The sequence below is a fragment of the Carcharodon carcharias genome, chromosome 20, assembly GCF_017639515.1.
Source record: "Carcharodon carcharias isolate sCarCar2 chromosome 20, sCarCar2.pri, whole genome shotgun sequence".
NCBI lineage: Eukaryota > Metazoa > Chordata > Chondrichthyes > Lamniformes > Lamnidae > Carcharodon > Carcharodon carcharias.
In genome coordinates this window covers 59,476,852-59,498,102 of record NC_054486.1, presented here as the reverse complement: position 1 = coordinate 59,498,102, position 21,251 = coordinate 59,476,852, and the positions used below count along the sequence as shown (strand labels likewise).

The window sequence follows — 21,251 nt, the reverse complement described above, 5'->3', positions numbered from 1 at the left end:
CAACGATGGAGTACCACTACAATTCCAAAGATTCACAACCTTTTGAGTGAAGAAATTTTTCCTCACCTCAGTCCTAAATGATCAGCGCCTTATTCTGAGACTGTGTACCCCTCTGTGTTCAGAATTCCCCAGCTAGGGGGGGCAGCCTTTCAGTGTCTACGCTATCAAGCCTCTTCCAAATCATTTATGTTTCAATGAGATCACCTGTTATTCTTCTAAACTCCAGAGAGGACAGACTCAATGTACTCAGCCTTTGGTCATAGGACAACCCCCTCATCTGGTGAACCTTTGTTGTATTGCCTCCAGTGCAAGCATATCCACCCTTAAATATGGAGATGTTACTATCCTTGGCCAGATCCCAAGCTATTGGGGGTAGATCCGGTTAGGGACCAAAATGTTTTGTTTAAAGTAGATAAACCTTAAAATTCAACACGCTTACTAAGAGTAAAACTACAAAATTCCACAGGTTTGGAACAAACAAAAATAAACTTTACAACAAAAGTTCAGAAAGATAAAACAACTTACAATATCTGTCTTATATGCTAACATTCATGGTAAGTATGAGGTACATGTGAATTAACAGGTGAACTGTGGCCGAACACACCACACTACAGAATAAATGACAGATGCAACCAAACCCGATTCCATGGATTTCTCAACAACCCATCCAAACATTTGTCACATTGTGAGCTGACCAATCTCACTGAAACAACTTCTTTCTCACATGGGTTTCCGATCTCCACATTTGAACATCTCGCCTTGGAATTCTTTTCAAAAGTCACTCTCACTCGGATGTCTTCAACAATGATCCACCTTGCAGGGTTTCAGTCTCGCCTTCTGAGATTCTTTTCCCCTGGATCTCCAAGTATACTCGAGCTTCATCCTCCACGCAGGATTTCAGATCTTCGATCATGCCAAACAGAACACCACTGCCCCAGTGGCTTGCAGCATGGAGCCACCAATCTTCGGCTGCTTTCTCGGACCTTAAGGGCTTCTCTCGTGCCCACTTTGCTTAAAGTCTGCTCCCTGCAGCTCTTTCTTTAATTTTGAGCCCATATCTGTCCCTTTCTTTTAACTTGACTTAATGAGACCTATGTCTGGCACCTGCCTTTAGTCCCTTATCTGGGACTTCCTTTTGGGATTTCTCCCTGTCCCCATCCCTGGTTCGGGGCCTTCTCCCTGTCCTTCTCCAATATCCTGCTCCCTGGGACACACTCACTTACAATGGTACCCCATATCAGGTCATCTGACCTGCTTCTTCATGCTGTTTTCTCTTCTCCGTTCTGTGCAGGCGGGCAGGGCTGGTCCCTGGCCTGAATAAAGTTAAAATAACTGAACTGTGCATGTGTACCAGTTCCCAGGTGGCGCTTGCATGTTAGACCTGAGGTTCGTTGGGAACTGGAGACCAAAATTGCACCCAGTACTCCAGGTATGGTCTCATTAAAGCCCTGTACAATTGTTGTAAGTCTTTTTATTCTTTTACTTCAATCTCTTTTCAATAAAAGCCAATATTCAAGGAACTTGCTGTGTTCCCTGTATGAGTACACATAATCCCTCTGAACTTCAATATTTACAAGTTTTAAGCTTTTTAACAATATCCTACTTTTATGATCCCACTGACAAAGTAAATAATCTTACACTTCCCCATATTATACTCCATCTGCCTCCTTGTTGCCCACTCACTTAACCTGTCTATAACTCTTTGCAAATGTAAATCATGTATGTAAGCAATTGCCTAAAGATGCACTTGTTGCTCTGGATAGTAGCTTGTGCTGTGAATCAAAGCTGCGAAATTTGTCCAATTCTGTCCTCATCGTGTACAATTAAAGATATATTCTACTCAATAATTACTGGTGGACAATATCGTAGAATGATAGCACAGGACAATATAGAAGGAGGCCATAAGCCTAGCGAGTCTGTGGTCACTCTTGTGAGGAGCAATCTAGTTAGTCCCATTTCTTCCTCTTTTCCAATGTCCCTGTAATCTTTTCTACTTTAAGTATTTATTCAATTCCTGTTTGAAGGCTACTAGTGAATCTGTATTCAACACCCATGCATTCTGAATCCTGCCTGCTCATTGCCTAAAAGTTATTTCTCATGTCGTCTCTGTTTCTTTTGTTAGACTCAGTAAATCTGTGCCCTCTGGTTGTATTGATCCTTGTATTGGAAATAGACTAAGTGAATAGAAGCTATCTAAATTCTTCACGATTTTTAGCAACTCCATTCCAACTCCTCTTTGCCTTCGCTGTTCGAAGGAGAGCAATCCAGACTTCTCCACTTTATCCACATTACTGCAATCTCTCATCTCTTGAATCATTCCAGTAAGTTTCTTCTGCAACCCCTCCAAAGCCTTCACCTCCTTCCTAAAGTGTGGTGCCTAGAATTAACACTAGGAAATTTATTGGTGCAAAACATAATTGTGAATTTCTCTGCTTTATTGGCTTAGTTCTGATTTATGTTCTGCTCTATATTTAAAAGTCAAGTGTGTAAATATGAAGATATTTAGTACATTTCCTCCTTTGTTTTATTGAATTGCGTATATAAATCTAGTGCTTTGTTTTACAAACTCATTTTAATGAGATAAATAATGTTTATTTAAGAACAGAAGCACAGATTGTACTTATGCAGTTGATTCATTCAATTCCAGCATAACCAGAATTTACTGCAGAAAGCAAAATTTTTGAAGTGTAAGAGATTCAATGGCACAAGCTTTTTTTAATATGACATGTTGCAAAACTTTGATATTGGATTACATTGGTGAATAAAATATTGATCAGATTTTCAAAATGGCATTTTAATTGATTTGCACTTTTAGTTTTCATTGCAGTATGCAAAATATGAATGTCTTGTAAGAAAATATCGCTAAATGTTTCCCCAAAGTTAAAATGCTAAACATTGACGCAAAGTAGATTTAAGAGTCATATGGACTCGAAATGTTAACTCTGCTTCTCTCTCCACAGATGCTGCCAGACCTGTTGAGTTTTTCCAGTATTGTCTTTTTTAATTTCAGATTTCCAGCATCCATGGTATTTTGCTTTTACCTAGATATAAAATAATTTCTATTTCCTCCAAAAATGCTGAGCTGTGATACATTCAGTCTGATTTGGGAGAAAAATTTATTATGACAGCACCAAATTTATTATGAAAGCACATGCCACTGAACTCAGAGGCTAATTGATTATAATCAATTAATCATTATTGTGGGAAAAAAGAGTTTTTCTATTAATATGCCAATGAAACCTGAGACCTTACGGAATCCTGGAGGGTTAGACACTTTTTGACTTTTAAATGTAAATATCTCTTTTATTTTTATTTTGAAAAGTTAGATTGACACTTATAATAATTGCAAGTTGTTGACTGAATTGTTTTAATCTTTTTCAAACCTTTATCAATTTGTGCTTATGTTGTAGAACTGTCAAAGTTGTCGTCTTTTCAAATAGTCTTGTAGAAGAAAATGTTGAAGCATGTTGCATTGAACGACATGCTACAAGTTTAAAATATCCATTAATTGGCGCCCCTACATTAGACTTTCCTGTCTTTATCAAGTCTTTTTCAACTGAACATAAATTGTGTGCTTCTGTTCTGCAAATAGGAGAAATAGGATTTGCTAGTAATTAACCCTAAACTCTTTCTTAACTAACCCTGCACTTACAGCCAGTCATTAATTCTCTTGGGTTGACAATTATTAGTCACTATGTTGTAGAGAGCACAACAATGAACTACCAAGTGGCACTAATTGCAACACTTGTGTATATCTGCATTATAAAAACACTGATCACACTTGTAATAGATGCAAGTTGTTGTTGACTGAATTATTTTAAATTGCTTATGCTAATACAAATATATTGCAGAAATATTCCCATTACATGAGTGTGGGTCTCTATTTCTGTTTGTAATGGAATTGTTTGTGCAGTGGGAAATATAGTGCACAGTGACAATGGAGTTAATAGATTCCACCTTCTCAAGGGAAATTAAGGATGGCCTTGCCAGCAACGCTCTCATCCCATATAAGAATAAAAAAATAAAATGATTGGATACATTTCTGAATTCTGCCTAACCCAAGTTATGTTTTTCTCCACCTAACACAGAAAGGTACAGGGTGGCCATATAGGGAAAAAAGTGAAAGTACAGCTTCTGCGCAAACCTTCTGTTGAAGATAAGGAGTCTTTTACACATGATGTGAGAGAGACCCACCATCACCTCAATTCTGTCACAACTACAGCAGCTGCCACTGCAGCAGCCATTGTTGCTACTGCACCTCTCCTCAAGGTTGGTGAAATCTATATGTGGCATGTTCAGCAATACATACTGTGCGACCAAATGGCTTGTCATTTTACCAGCAATAAGTTGTATATTGCAAATTGCAGTTATATCATTCTGCTAATGTTAACCTTTGTAGTTTTATGTGAAAACTATTATCAGTGACCAGTATTTAGCAGCACTATTTTCATACACACAAAAATGTTTCTTGGTAACTGGCCAAATATAGCATTGATCATGACCTAGGAACAGGTTGCTTTGCCTATCCATTCATAGTGGAACTTTGTAGTAGTTTGTTTTAATCTTGTCTGAATCATTAAATATGAACATACAGGAATAGTTGGCTCGCAGTAATTCTGCAGCAGTTTGTGCAGTGTTGGGGAATCATAACCATTCTGTTGATTTTGTTTTTGCTGGATCCTATTCTTTATTGAGTAAATGGTTTGTTGGCCTTCATTGTGCGAAGACTTAAGTATAGGAGCAAGGATGTCTTACTGCGGCTGTACAGGGCCTTGGTGAAACCACACCTGAAGTATTGTGTGCAGTTTTGGTTTTCTTACCTAAGAAAGAATATACCTTCCGTAGAGGGAGTGCAGTGAAGGTTTCTAGGATGGCAGGATTGTTGTATGAGGAGAGATTGGCCTGACTAGGCCTGTATTTACTGGAGTTTAGAAGAATAAGAGGAGATCTCATTGAACCATAAATTCTGACAAGGATGGATGACTGCATGCAGGGAGGATATTTCCTCTGGCTGGGTGGTGGTGGTGGTGGTTGTGGGAGGGGGGGGGGTGCTCTAGAACAAAGGGTCACAGTCTCAGGGTATAGGATAGACCATTTAGGACTGAGATGAGGGGAAACTTTTTCACTCAGAGGATGGCGAACCTATGGAATTCTCTAGCACAAAGGCTGTGGAGACCAAGTCACTGAATATATTTAAGAAGGAAACAGATTTCTGACTCTAAAGGCATCAAGGGGTATGGGAAGAGTGAAAGAGTACGGAGTTGAGATAGATGATCAGCCATGGTATTGAATTGTGGAGCAGGCTCGAAGGGCCGAATTACCTACCCCTGCTTCTGCTTAAAAAAAATTGCATAACAACATCATACTTTGGTGATACCTTGCATTATTATTGTTTTATGATTTTCCAAATATCCTGCTACTTCCTCTTTCATAATGGATTCTAGCATTTTCCCAATGACAGATATTAAGTCATAGTTTCTTGCTTTTAGTCTCCCTCCTTTCTTGACCATGGAAAATAGAAGCAGGAGTAGGTCATTCAGCCCTTTGAGCCTGCTCTGCCATTCAAATGATCATGGCTGGTCCTCTATCTCAGCACCATACCCCTGCTCTCTCCCCCTGTACCCCTTGATTCCTTTAGAGTCAGAAATCTATCTATTTCCTCTTTAAATATATTCAGTGACTTGGCCTCCACAGCCCTCTGTGGTAGAGAATTCCATAGGTTCACCACCCTCTGAGTGAAGAAGTTTCTCCTCATCTCAGTCCTAAACGGCCTACCCCGTGTCCTGAGTTTGCGATCCCTTGTTCTAGAGCCCCCTAGTCAGACGAAACATCACCCCTTCATGCAGTCTGTCCAGCCCTGTCAGAATTTTATACGTTTCAGTGAGATCTCCTCATACTTCTAAACTCCAGTGAAACAGTCTGCCCAGCCTCTCCTTATACAACAATCCTGCAATCCCAGGAATCTGCTGAATCTTCACTGCACTCCCCCTACGGCAAGTATATCCTTTCTAAGGTAAGGAGACTAAAACTGCACATACTACTCCAGGTGTGGTTTCACCACAGCCCTGTATAGCTTCAGTAAGATATTCTTGCTCTTGCACTCAAGTCCTCTCACAATGAAGGCCAACATTCCATTTGCTTTCTTAACTGCTTGCTGCCACCTGCATGCTTGTTTTCAGTGATAGGCGTGCAAAGACACCCTTTGTACATCAACAATTTCCCAATCTATCACCATTTACATGATACTCTGCCATTCTGCTTTTCCTACCAAAGTGGATAACTTCACACTTATCCATGTTATACTGCATCTGCCATGTATTTGCCCACTCATTCAACTTGTCTAATTCCCCTTGAAGCCTCTTAAGACGCTCCTCACCGCTGACATTTTCACCAAGTTTTGTGTCGTCAGCAAACTTGGAAAAACTACATTTGGTTCCCTCATCCAAGCCATTGATATATATTGTGAATACTGGGGCCCAAGCACTGATCCCTGTGGTACCCCACTAGTCACTGCCTGCCATTCCGAAAAAGACCCATTTGTTCCTACTCTCTGTTTCCTGTCTGCTAACCAATTCTAAATTTATGCCAGTATATTACCCTCAATCTTATGTGCTTTAATTTTGCACACTAAACCTCTTATGTGGGACTTTCTGGAAATCCAAATACACCACATCCACTGGTTCTCCCTTATCTATTCTGCTAGTTAGGTCCTCAAAAAACTCCAGTAGGGTTGTCAAACATGATTTCCCTTTCAGAAATCCATGTTGACTTTGTCCAATCCCTTTGATATTTTCTAAATGTCCTGTTATCACATCCTTTAGAATAGACTCTAGCATTTTCCCTACTACTGATGTTAGGCTAACTTGTCTGTGATTACCTGTTTTTTCTCTTTCTTTTTTTAAATAGTGGGGTTACATATGCCACCCTCTACAGAATTTTGGAAGATGACAACTAACTCATTCACGATTCCCATGGCCACCCCTTTTAGTACCCTGGGATGTAGATTATCAGGCCCTTGGGATTTATCTGCTTTCAGTCCCATTAATTTCTCTAGCACTTTTTTTAGTGATGCTAGTTCCCTTCAATTCCTCCTCCTCACTGGACCTTCAATTCCCTAGCATTAGTGGGAAGTTATTTGTGTCTTCCTCCGTGAAGATCAAACTAAAGTAGTTATTCAATTGCTCTGCCATTTTCTTGTCCTCTATTATACATTTTCCTATTTCAGATTGTAAGGGACCTACATTTGTCTTCACCAATCTTTTTTTCTTACATACTTATAGAAGCTTTTTTAGTCCTTAATATGTTGCTTGCAAGTTTACACTTATACTCTATTTTACCCCTCATAATCAATCTCTTGGTCCTCCTTTGCTGAATTCTAAACTGCTCCCAATCCCCAGGTTTCCTACTTTTTCTAGCAACTTTATATGACTCCTCTTTGGATCTAATACTATCTTTAATTTCTTTTGTTAGCCATGGTTGGGTCACTTTTTCTGTTGTGGTTTTGCGCCAGAAAGGAATATAAAACTTGCAATGCATACATTCATTCCTTAAATATTAGCCATTGCATTTCCACCTTTTAATGAACATCCCCAATCTATCTTAGCCAACTCATGCTTGTAGATTCCTTTATTTAGATTTAAGACCCTAGTTTCGGATTGGACTGCTTCACTTTCCAGCCCAAGGAAGAATTCTATCATGTCGTGGGGATCCTTAAGGGAACAGTGACCATAACAAGATTATTAATTAACCCATTCTCATTGCACAAAACCTAACCTAGGATAGCCTGTTCCCTAGTTGGTTCCTCGACATACTGCTCTAAGAAACCATCTCGTACACACTCCAGGAATTTAGCCGCCACAGTATTATTGCTAATTTGGTTTGCCCAGTCTATATGTAGATTAAAGTTGCCCATGATTACTGTAGCACCCCTGTTACATGCATCTCTAATTTCCTGTTTAATACTGTACCCTATTTTACCATTACTGTTTGGAGGCCTATAGGCGACTCCCATTAATGTTTTCCGCCCCTTGTTGCTTCTTAGCTGCACCCAGACTGATTCTATATCTAGATTTTCTGATATTCTCTTTCAGTATTGCACTAATTTCATCCTAAACTAACAATGCCACACCACAACTTTTTTACTTTTTGCTTGTCCTTCCTAAATATCGAATACCCTTGGATATTCAGTTCCCAGCCTTGGTCACCTTGCAGCCATGTGTCCATAATCACAATCATATCACACTTGTTTACATCTATTTGCGCTGTTAATTCGTCTACCTTGTTGTGAATGCTCCTTTCATTCAGGTACAGTACCTTTAAACTTGTCTTTTTACACATTTTTTTGTACTATGGCCCTAATTGCTGCCGGTCCCTGTTTCTTCTGTCTTCCACTTTTGCTTTTTACTTTTCTGTCTTTCACTTCTATCTTTGTTTACCACTCTTGTGTCTCCCCACTCAGGTTCTCATCCCCCGCCACTCTAGTTTAAACACTTCCCCACAGTACTAGTGAATATCCCTGCGAGGATGTTGGTCCCGGTCCTGTCGGGGTGCAAACCATCCAGCTTGCACAGGTCCCATTTTGCCCAGAATTGGTCCCAATGCTTCATGAATCGAAATTCCTCCCTCCTACATCCTCTCTCCAGCCACATATTCACCCGGTCTATTCTCCTATTCCTGATCTTGCTAGCTTGTGGCACTGGAAATAATTCTAAGATTACTACCTTTTGAGGTCCTGCTTTTTAATTTATTTCCTAGCTCCCTATATTCTGCTTGCAGGACCTCATCCCTCTTTTTACCTATGTCGTTGGTACTGATATGGACTACGACCTCTGGCTGTTCACCCTTCCCCTTCAGAATGTCCTGCAGCTGCTCAGTGACATCCTTGACCCTGGCACCAGGGTGGCAACATACCACCCTGGCTCACGTCTGCGGCCGCAGAATCATCTGTCTGTTCCCCTTACAATAGAATCCCGTATCGCTTTTTCTAACCCCCGTGCAGTTGAGCCATTTACGGTGCCACAGACTCAGCTCTCGCTGCATTCCCCTGAGAAACCATGTCCCCCCAGCAGTAACCAAAAATCTGTTAGAGAGGGAGATGAATCAAGGGGACTCCTGCACTACCTGCCTAGTGCCTTTACTCTGTCTGGTGGTCATTCATTCACTTTCTGCCTGTGTACTCTTTACCTGCAGTGTGACCACTTCACTGTCTGTGCTATCCATGAAGATCCCAGCCCTGCGCTTGCTCCACAGTGACTCCAGCTGCAACTCCAGATCTGAAACGTGGATTTCAAGTAGCTGCAGCTGGAGACACTTCTTGAACACGTGGTCACCATGGATACTGAAAGCACCCCGACTTCCCACATTGCAGGGATGTTACGTTTGCAGTTTTTCAAACTATTGGGACATTTCCAGAATTGAGGGAATTTAGAAGCTTACAACCAATGCATCTCTGCAGCCACTTCTACTAAGGCACTAGGATGCAGGCCATTAGGCCCAGGGGACATGTCAGCCTTAGGCCCCAGTTTTCTAGTACCTTTCTTTCAATGGTAGTGATTGTTTTAAGTTCTTCACTCCCTTTTGCCTCTTGATTTTCTAATATTTCTGGGATGCTTTTAGTATTTTCTACTCGAAGACGGAAACAAAATATTTATTCAAAGTCTCTGCAATTTCTTCATTTCCCTTCATTAACTTCCTGGCCTCACCCTCTAATGGACCAATGCTCATTTTAGTTACACTTTTCCATTTTAAATGCTTGCAGGAGCTTTTACTGTCTGTTTATACATTTCTTGTTAATTTTCTCTAATACTCCATTTTTTCCCTTTTTATTTTTTTAATCATCCTTTGCTGTTTTCTAAAATTTTCCTGATCTGCTGCTCTACTTCTAACCTTTGCAGCATTGTATGCCTTTTCTTTCAATGTGATACCACCCTTAACTTCCTTTGTTAGCCACAGATGCTGCATCCTTCTGGTTGAGTCTTTCTTCCTCAATGAAATATGTCTTTGTTGAGGGTTATTAAATATCTCTCTAATGTCTGCTGCTGCTTCTCTACTGCCTTACCTTTGAACCTAGCTACCCATTCCACTTTGGTCCAACTCTGTCTTCATATCCTTATGGTTACCTCTATTTAAGTTTAAGCCACCAATTACTGACCCACGTTTTTCACTCTCAAACTGAATGTGAAATACTGCCATGTTATGATTGCTCTTGACTTGAGGATCCTTTACTATGAGATCTTTAATTAATCCTGTTTCGTTACATCTCAGCAGGTCCAAAATAGCATGTCGCCTAGCAGGTTTGAGAATGTATTGTTCTAAGAAGTATACTCAGAGTATATACAGTGTATTCTCTGCTTAAATGCAGGCCTGACTAACATTCATTTCCTTTGGCTCTCTCCACTCGATGAGTTGCAGTCTACACCAGACCAAATCGGCAACTACCTCTGAAATTTCAGAAGTCTCTTCTGAAATTGAACTGGTTGCTTCTGTTAGCAAATCCACACAAAATAAATTAAACAAAAAGAACCTTCTAACCAAGTTTCCACGCTGAATCATTATTTCTATGGAAACATGAAATGCTTTGGAATGTCCTCAAATAGAAATGTAAACTACTTCACCTTCAACACAACTCTTTGACTCTGTAACCCATATGAATAATTTACATTTCTAATAGATGTAATTGTCCTCCCCTCAGACACCCTGGCTCCATTTCAAGCTTATAGATGGATCATTCATTGTTTAATTGTTTTTCACTGTCAACTCTTGACCTTGCAAGATAAACACAAGGCTATCTTTTAAGTGTAATAAACCAAACTTGTTTGAGTTACATTTACATCAGCATTATTTTTGCAGTTTCTCAACCAGTTGCCTGCAATTTCTACAGTTAAAACTTTAATTCCTATATCTGAAAGTTGTGTTTTTAAATATATGTATTATGAACTAGAAATTCACATATACCCATTTATTTCTATTCATGCTATCAATTCATCCATTTTGTTGTGTGAGCATTCAGATAAAGAGACTTTGGCCTGAATTTTTAGCTTGGCTGATGGGTACAATCTGTAGACCCAGGATCAGCCGGGAAACGGACTGCTGACCACGATCGGCTCTGTGCCGCAAAAAGCTCAGCGCTGCCGGGGCGGGTATGGGAGCAGGGTGGGCAATGACATCAACGCGGGCACAGGTGAGCACTGAGAGAAAGCTCCCTGAAGGCAGAGAGCTGCCTTAGGGAGCTGCAGGCCCAAAAATGTTCCAATAAAGTTTTAAAAAGCGGAAAAAAAAGTCCGGGCATCACAATCAGGCATCTGAAAATATAGATGATAAAAATGCTGCCCAGGTTTTTATTTTTATTTTTTAGTTCATTATGGAATCCTCATCTCGTCCTTGGATGAGGTTATATGAAACATGTAAAGGCCACCTGGCCGATTCGCCCGTCTGCCGACTGAAAGATTAGACAGGCGATAAAAAATAGAAGACAGTTCCACTGTTAATGGGTTTAATTGCCCTCTTAATTGTCTGCGGGCATGCTTCTGATTTTTGCACGGGCCACAGAGTGAAATATCGCGTGAGTGCATGATGACGTCGGGCCGGTCGCCCAATGTCATCTTGCACGATTTCACGCCCAATTGGGTTGGGCATGCCCCTGCCCAATCAATGTAAAATTCAGCCCTTTGATTCTGTCTTATTACCATTTTTGCCTACTCTGACCTTACTTGCTGGTGCACTATATTTCTACACTCTGTTCCTTGCTGTCACACTCTGGTTATCATTACCCTGCACTATTGCCTTGTGCTTTCTCTTTAACTTTTCAAATCTCCCCTCAAGTGAACCCCCCCCCCCCCCCCCCCCCCCCCCCCCAACACACAATTTAGTTTAAAGCCCTCTCTACAGCCCTAGTTATACGATTCAACAGGACATTGGCCCCAGCGCAGTTCAGGCGAAGGCTGTCTTAATGGTACAGTTCCCTCTTTCCCCAGTACTGCTGCTGGTGCCCTTGAAACAAAACCCATTTCTCCCACACTAACCTTTCAGCCATGTAATCTGATCTTATTTACCCTGTGAGAATTTGCTCGTGGCTCAGGTAGTAATCCAGAGATTACTTTTGTGGTTATGTTTTCTAATTTAGCCACTAGCTGTTCATAGTCCCTTAGCAGAACCTCTTTCTTATGTTAAGGAAATATAATTTTTTTCCCTAATATTACCGTGGGATACTGAAGCAAGCTTGTGTGAGTGACTAATTTAATTAAACTAAAGATGGCCAGACTGCAAGATTTGAATTATCAAAGGGGTTAAGTATAAAACAGGCATTTTGAAATAGGGATGGGTGAGCTAAAATGAAGTCTCAGCAGATACAGTGTGAATGGAGTTTGCATTTTGTCGAATTTTCAAAGGGACATGATAAGGTGTTCTAAACTGGCAAGGTTAATAAGGCAAAGTTATTCTGTTTGTTTTTTGAAAGCGCTGTCCATAAGGACAACATGAAAGATATTTATATTCTGGGAAGTGTAACTTCCAAAGCAAGGGTGAAACAATGGGACTTACAGACCAAAAGGGAGAAAATATGTTAAAGAAAGATGGAAAGCTTTGGTGAGTGGCCCTGTCAGACCTTGAGAGGTGGACTGTGTGAAATAGACCTGTGAAAAAGCAGCTTCTAGCCATCCCAGAGAAGCGCTGGTTTGGTCCAGAGTGCAAGGTTTTGTTAAAAGCCTTGGAGTTTATTGTTGAGTGAGAGGGAGAGAAACGCTGTGAAATACCTCCCTTATAGCAACAGGGGGTGCTTGTCGGACTGTTAACCGAAAAGGGTGTGTAGTTGGGAATCTAGTTAAGTAGAAATCTTTAGGCAACTGTTATAAGACTAACCTTTAACTGTATAACTGTAATCTGGTGTGTTTAACTTTTCTTTTGTTAATAAATGCTTTAATTTAATCTTTAAAATATCCAAAGGTGGTAGTGGACTCTTTACTTCTGACTTCAGTGTACATACCTTCCCATAATAATTACAAATTGCAGAATCATTGTGATAGCTTGACCAAGTTTCCTTTGGGATTTGGTCAGTCTGGAAATTCCCATCTGCTGTACCTAAGTGGTTGCACCCAATGGACCACGACAACAGGATCCTTCCCCTCCCACTCTAAGTTTATCTCCAGTCACAAGGAGATGTCCTTAAGCTTGTCACTGGGCAGGCAGGTACAGCCTTCGGAATTCAGCCGTCTGCTGCAGAGAACCATATCTATTCCCTGAACTATACTGTCCTTGACTACAACTGCATTCCTTTTAATTCCCCAACCTGAGTGTCCCTCTGCACCATGGTGCCTGCTATCATCCATACAAGTTAGAAGAATCTCAAACCTGTTGGACAATTGCAAGGACTGAGGCTTTTCCAGTGCTACCTCTTGTATCCCTATACCTGCCTCAGTCGCAGTCGTACGAGTCTGTCTCTGACCATGTACCAAATTCAAGGTACCTAGCCTAAGGGATATGACTGCTTTCAGGAACAAGTGTCTGGGTAACTTTCCCCCTCCCTGTTGTATCGCATCCAAAGCTCAGACTCCAGCTCATCAACTCTAAGCAGAGGTTCCTCAAGCTGCATATACTTACTGCAGATGTGATTGCCATGGATCACACAGGTGTCCACCACTTCCTACATGCTACACCTGCAACACATGACTTGCCCTGCCATTTTATTTTGTTTTAACTAATTAGGTTTAGAAATATCACTTGATTATCTGTGGTTTGGAGTTTAAATAGTTATGCTACAATTTTTATTCGGTACTAAAGGGAAACAAAGCTACAATATTCACCAGCCAGTCAACTCGCACCTTTCCTGTGCTATCACAGTTTGATTCTTCTCTCTCAATTTTTCAAACTTGAGTGTGCTGCTATTCCCCTGCTGCTGCTTTCTTTAATCAGTTCCAAGCTCTCCTCCCATGCTTGATCACTTGCTAGCTCCCTCCCTCTCCTCTCTTTTATCCTCCGCTGCTGTCTCCAGTCAGAACTGTATTCTTCTTGTAATTGATCAGTTACGTGATCAGAAATTCAGCTCAGGATCCAATATGCTGAAGTTCAGCTTGAGACAGTGCCAAGGAGAAGATGGCTAAGGAGCAGAGTTTGTGGTGGGTGTCAAAGTCAAAGCTTCGGTTTTACTAGTATTTAATTGATAGGAATTTCATGTCAGCAAGGACTGGATGTTGAGGCAGATAGCCAAGCACAGTCACTAGACTGTTTGGTAGTGAGGTAGAGTTGTGCATTGTGTACATATAAAAAGAAAGACATTTGCATTTATATAGCACCTTTTGTGACCACTGGCCATCCAGAAGTGCTTTATGTTAATAAGTACTTTATGAAGCATTGTCATTGTTGTAATGTAGAAGCCTGGCAGCCCACAAACAGCAATATGATAATGATCGAATTATTTGTTTTTTATGTTGATTGAGGGATAAACATTTGCTTGGACAAGGTTATTAACTCCCTTCTTTAAACCAGTACCCAAGGAACTTTTAAGTCCACCTGAATGGGCAGACAGGTTCCCAGTTTAGAAGGAAAGAGGCTTGCATTTTAGATTTTTTAAGATGGGGCTGTGGAGATGGTAACAGGGAGGAAGAAAGGTAAACAGTTTACTACAACATCTAGCATGAAGGCTAGAGAGAGAAGTTAGATGCCCAACAGTTTAGTGAGAATAAGAGAGCAGAAGATGCATCTCTTGAACCAGATGCACTTGAAATTAGCATGAAGAGACATCAGAGAGAAAGTTCAGGACTAGGTTTAGGGGAATCATTGGGGGAAGCTTGGCTTGAGGGCAAGGTGAAAGATGGATGTAAAAGAGGAACTTCAATGACAGTGAAGTCAGTGAGCTCCTTGCATTTGTTGGTGGAGTGGCTGGGGAATTGAAGTTTAAGGAGAAAACTGGCAATGGAGCTAAGAGAAAAGTTTACTTTGTTTTGTGCAACCATTTATTGGTGAATTATATGTTTAATCTTCAAATATTTATGAACTCTTTTTTTTATAAGAACTGGTAATTAAGGTGATTGCAGTGCCTGATGTCATGTAAGCATGTTATGCCTTAGAATGGTAGAGTCTGAATTCACAATTATGATTTCCATATGCAAAAAAATCCAAATATTGGCTGGACTTGCCACAGTGAATGCACTGAGAAGGGAGAATTATTTAGTTCACTCTTGTGCATCTTCAGAGAGTGTCAAGGCAGACACAAGAGTTGGTTACTTCTGTGTTCACTTGGTTAGAACACAATGGGTTGAGAGGAGTTGAAGGGCTTCAAGGGGGAGGAAAAATTATTTATTTTAGAAAGGGGAGTAAATAATTAAATACTAGTTGATCTACCATGTCTACTATGGCTTTGCACACAGGGAATCTCTCAAATGTAGCCTCAAGGTGAAGCAGGGGAAGAGGCAGGATGATGATTATATCGGGGTATGTAGATGTATTCAGCCACTTATGGAAAAGAGACTGTCATTGTTTCTTCATGTCCATTATAAATTTTTATGTCCACAATAATGGAAAGTGCTGAGTAAACTTGCTCGCTTGTATTTCTACTCCCCTGAAGAGAAGAGAGTGTAATTACAATATGAAATTTTTTTTATTCTTTCATGGGATGTGGGCGTTGCAGGCAAGACCAGCATTTGTTACCTATCCCTAATTGCCCTTGAACTAGGCCATTTTGGAGGGCAGCTAAGTGTCAACTACATTCCTGTGGGCCTGGAGTCATATGTAGGCCAGACCAGGTCAGGATAGATTTCCTTCCCTAAAGGACATTAGTGAACCAGCTGGGTTTTATGACAATTGATAATGGGTTCATAATTACCATGACCGAGACATGCTTTCAATTCTGGATTTATTAATTGAAGTTAAATTCCACCAGCTGCCATGGAGGGGATTTCAATCTATGTTCCCAGAGAATTACCCTGGGCCTCTGGATTGCTAGTCCAGTGACACTGCCGCTGCACCACTGTCTCCCTCATGTACATAGCAATGTATATAGCAATTTTCATTATAAATTTTGATACAGAAGTGTATTATGGGGAAAGTTGACAGGATGCCGATGGAAATCTAAGATTTTTAATCTGTTATGGGGGCCAAACTATAACAAATTGAGCTCAGTTGGTAGAACATGGAACTTTTAATCCCGGGTTTTGGGTTTGAGCTTCAAGTTAGGTTGTTATTTACCACACTGACGATAGCAGTTTAAGAATTACGCCAACCAGCACCTTCACAGTCTAATTAAGGCTGGATAATAAATGAGGACCTTGACAGTGATGCGCTCACCCCAAGAATGAATGTTTTTTTAAAAATTGCATGAATAAAATGCAAATAGCATCAAATACCACGTAAATTATTTGGGTGTGATGAGACCACCATTTGAGAAATCGATGTAATCGTGTTTGCTGTTCTCTATAATAAAATTTAAGTTTTTGTAATAGCTGTTGTAACTTTCAAGTTATTTGTAATTTGTTAAATTTAGGCCCAGACCGACCTCGAAACCAAGCTTTCTAATGTGGCTGAGTTGGGGACTAAACTCCAGGAAATGGATCACCAGATGAAGCAGGTTATAGAACAGCAAGCAAAGGCTTGGGCTCAGGATCCAAGATCCAAAGAACATCAAGAAAGAGTCAGAGAGCTGGAGACACAGTTGAACATGCTCTTGAATCAACGACTGTGCCATTTGGAGAAACTGCAAGAACAGCAACTAGAGCTTCAGGTATTTCTGCAGTATAAACTAATAGCTTATCCAAAAAAGTATCTTCTGAATTCAACAGTTTCCAAATATGATAGCCATAAAATCTAAATTGATTGATTTCTGATAAACCACATGCTAACACACTGCAATGAGCAGAACGTTGTCTGGTTTGCACCATACTGCAGGATTGGAACAGACAATGCAGACTGACACAGTACTGCAGTTTTGAGGGAATGCTGCATTATCAAAGATAATGCCTTTTGGATGACACATTAAACAGGGGCCCTGCAAGGTTGTTGAGATGGATGCAAGAAATCTCATGGTGGCTTTTCAAAGGGTTCTCAGCATCCTGGCCAGCAGTCATCCTTTAATCAACACTACCATTTGTAGGACCTTGATGTATGTGAATTTGCTGTCATATCTTCCTTTCAAATTCCTGCTTTGGGATCTCCTCAGGAAAGTAGGATACAAGATACTTTTCTGTTCTGCCTGCGACTGCTAAAACTGCTTAAAATTTGTCCTGGAACGCAAAGATAAAACTTCCTTTCACAACTGCAAACTGCCTTCTTAAACCCCTATTCCCTGTCTCCTCCAGCCTCACCAACAAGTGCGAGGAGCTCCAGGACCCCTTTCTCGCTAACATCGAGAAAGTCTGATCTGCTGCCTCTGCTGCGTTCCTCCCTTCCACTAGTCATTTGGCCAAACTTCCTTTAATGCTCCCCCCTGCCCTAGCCCTGAACTTGCATCTTTCTATTTCTTTCCTATATCCCCCCATGCCCCTTCTGATCTTATCCTGTCCACGAGACCTACTTCCTGTTCCCACTAAACTGCTGATCATCTAAAATTTTTCCTGGCCCCCATATTAACCAATGTTATAAACTTTTCTCCCTTTGGGTGTTGTCTGTCTCTCCTTTAAACCTGGCATCTTTACACCTCTCCTCAAAAAAAAAACTACTCTTGACCCCCACCGTCCTTGCAATCTACCTTCCCATTTCAAACTTCCCTTTCCTCTCCAAAGTCCTCAAACGTATTATCGCCTCTCAAACCAGTTCCCATTTTTCCCGGAACTCCATATTTGAATCCCTCCAATGTGGTTTCCGTCCTTGCCACAGCACTGAAACAGCTCTTATCAATGTCTCAAATGACATCTTATGTGACTGTGACAAAGGTAAACATTCCTTTGTCCTTCCCGACCTGTCTGCAGCCTTTGACTGCGGTTGACCGCACCATCTTCCTCCAACGCCTCTTCAGATGGTGATACTGCCCTTGCCTAGTTCCATTCTTACCTTTCTAACCATAGCTGAAGAATTACTTGCAATGGCTTCTCTTGCTCCTTCACCATTAGCCCTGGCGCCCCCAAGATCTATCCTTGGCCCCCTTCTATTTTTCAACTACATGCTACTCATTGGCAACATCATCCAAAAGCACAATATTAGTTTTCACACACATGCTGACAACACCCAGCTCTACCTCACAACCACCTCTCTTGATTCCTCCATTGTTGCTAAATTATTAAGCTGTTTATCCGACAACCAGTACTGGATGAGCAGAAATTCCCTCCAATTAAACATTGGGAAGACTGAAGCCATTGTTTTTGGTCCCTGCTTCAAATTTCATTCCCTAGCAACTGACTTCATCTCTCTCCCTAGCTACAGTCTGAGATTAAGTCAACTTGTCGTAACCTTGATCTCACAGTTGATCCTGAGATGAGCTTCTAATCTCATATTTGTGCCATCGCTAAGATTACCTATTTCTAGCATCGCCTGACTTCATCTCTATCTCAACTCATCTGCTGCTGAAACCCTCATTCATGCCTTAGATACCTCTTCACTTGACTGTTCCAAAGCACCCCTGGCTGATCTCCCACATTCTACCCTCTGTAAACTTGAAGCCATCCAAAAATCTGCTGCCCATGTCCCAACTTGCAGCAAGTCCTGCCCGCTGACCTATATTGGCTCCCAGTTAAGCAACATCTTGATTTTAAAATCCTCATCCTTGTCTTCATATCCCTCCATGGCCTCCCCTCTCCCTAACTCTGTAATCTCCTCCAGCCCCACAACTCTTGACTCCTTTTCTCTGGCCTCTTGTGCATCCCCAGTTTTAATTGCTCCACCACTGGTGGTCTTGCCTTCAGTTGCATAGGCCCCAAGCTGTCGAATAACCTCCTTAAATCTCTCCACATTCCTCTGTTAAGCCCTTAAAACCTACCTATTTGCCCAAGCTTTTGGTCATCTAACCTAATATCTCCTTCAGTTGCTCGGTGTCGTACTTCGTTACGTAATGCTTCTCTGAAGCGCGTTGGGACATTTAATTACACTAAAGGCACTACAGATATATAAGCTATTATTGTTATATAAATGCAAGTTTTTTTCTTTGACATAAGTAGATGGTGTTGTACATGGTCTATTGCCTGTTTGTATAAGGACCTGAGTCATTTTATCTATTTCTTTCGTCGTCCCTTCTCAGTTAACAACAGCAGTAGGGTCTTTGCCATATTAAGCTTTGTTCATCTGCCTCCCTGGGTTTTTCTCATTTAGGTTGTGTTCCCATCTGCCATTCCTGCTTCTGGAATAGGTTCTTACATACTTTGTAACATTAAAACAGCATCTGTAGTCATTTGTCCCTTTCCCTACATAATATATTCATAACCTTCAGCAATTTTCTCACATTCTTTCAAACAGGAACCTACATGTAATGTGCTAATCAAGGTCCTAAGACATAACGCCGACATACAATTTTTTGCCATTATTAAATACAGATGTTGATATAAATATTTGTCACTATAAATGCTGATTTTAAAATTTATAAGATTCAAAATTGTGACATAGGAAGTATGGACTGGACATGTACATCATGTGAAAAATTTTAATATGGATGTTAGTTTGTTATGTACGTCTAATTTTATGATTCATATGTTTTAGAAATATAACTGTTAGTTTGTGAATGAAATTTTTAAACATAACATAATTGAAAACACCTAGCTTGAGAAGCTGGTAAACATGTAATTACTTGAAGTTCAAGTAATTACAAATCAATCAAAGTTGGAAGTGGAAAATCCTAAACAGTGGGCCACATTTCTGATCATCTTAGTAGAGACAGGATGTCTTCAGCTGTCTCAATAAGGGGTTTAAATTATTCATCTGGTTTCCTAGAACAAAGGGAATTTTTGGAAATTGGGGATAATTAGTTTAAGTCGCTAATGGGACACCTCAGTTGTGCCACATTGCACAGAGATAGACTGCAGGGAGTTTTTTTGGCTTTGGGTTTTTATCTGGGTGACTTTTCACAGAAACAGGCAGTCAGCTTGGGAGCAGCTTTGAGAAAGGCAGAGAGAGAAACTGCCAGGGGCTGTAAAGCAGCTGGAGTCAGTAGCAGAGGGCTATTAGAAATCAGTGGTGTTTTTGATTTGATGTCACTAAGCAAGAATGCAGTGAGGTCCATGTTTGAGCTGAGGAGTCCACAATCGTGAGATGTTGAGGGAGAGTTTGGAGGGTTCACCTATCTTGATGCTAATGGAAAGATCCAAGAAGTCTCATACTTTTGCGAATATTGGGAACACTGAGGAGAATCAAAGTGGATTCCTGAGGACTGTGGCACACCTTAGTTTGGCCCCAGGAGAAAAGAAGGAACTCTGAGGAGCCTGTAAAGCATAGGGGAACTCTTGGGTGGAAAGAAAAGTAGAATCAGAAGTGTGCTGTTGTGATGTTCAGGTTTAAAGTATAAGTGTTTATGAAATATCGCATTAAGTTAGTGGTATCTGTTTTGTTCAACTCTTGCACATATGAAAATTTTTTTGTTTAAAACTTGAAATCTTGTGGCATAAATATTTCAGTTGATAACTGGGAGTTTGAATTTCTTTTTAAAAGTTACTGGTCTCTACCAAGATCATAGCAATATCCCATGATGTTATACCTGTTGTAAGGTTGTAGTAGGGGAATAATTCGACTGGGGCATGCAGATATAGTTTGATTGCTATTTTAAGCCATATGTTCTACCTTTATTTTAGTGTTTTTATTTTCATGTTCAATGCCAACATTTATAATGGAAACTAGCTATGTAACTTGTCACACTGCAGCACCTGCAGGAGGGTTTTTGTTTTTTATCATGGGATTTGGGTGTCAATTGCAAGTCAGCATTTATTGCCCACTCCTAATTTCCCTTGATAATTGTGATATGTTTGCATAGGCACCTTCCATTATAAATGTGAATATAGGAATTTATAATCAAAGTTGATAGGACATGCATGCAGTTGTAAGTTTTTTAATAGATACATTGCAAATATTGTATAAAATGCATATTTCCTATATGTATTACTTTAACTTATGTGGTCACACTGGCGTAAATGCCGTAATGGCCCCTTTATGTTGAAACTCCTATTATTATAACATGCATGTTGCTTGACTCACCTTGAGCCATTCCACCAGAAATCTTCCAGGATATTTTTGATTTCAGTGAACATTGTTCAAGTGAGTATATGTAATACCAACAAGGGTAATTTTGATTTTCCATTTATTGATTTTTTTTTTTCTCCGTCTGTACAATGAATGTTTACCAAATGGATCAG

At 40.4% G+C, this 21,251-nt stretch overlaps 1 protein-coding gene across 6 annotated transcripts in view; it reads left to right on the top strand.

The window, feature by feature from the left end:
• Positions 1-21,251, top strand: part of kiaa0586 (KIAA0586 ortholog) — a 667,340-nt gene that overhangs the window by 49,236 nt on the left and 596,853 nt on the right. For all 6 annotated transcript variants that reach the window (XR_005946263.1, XM_041214268.1, XM_041214267.1 and 3 more), the window contains 2 exons: positions 4,089-4,269; positions 16,472-16,708. Coding sequence is in view for 5 of the 6 variants with exons in the window: in XM_041214268.1 (XP_041070202.1) it covers positions 4,089-4,269; positions 16,472-16,708 (418 nt within the window). In the remaining variant the exon portion in view is untranslated. The remainder of the gene's footprint in view (positions 1-4,088; positions 4,270-16,471; positions 16,709-21,251) is intronic.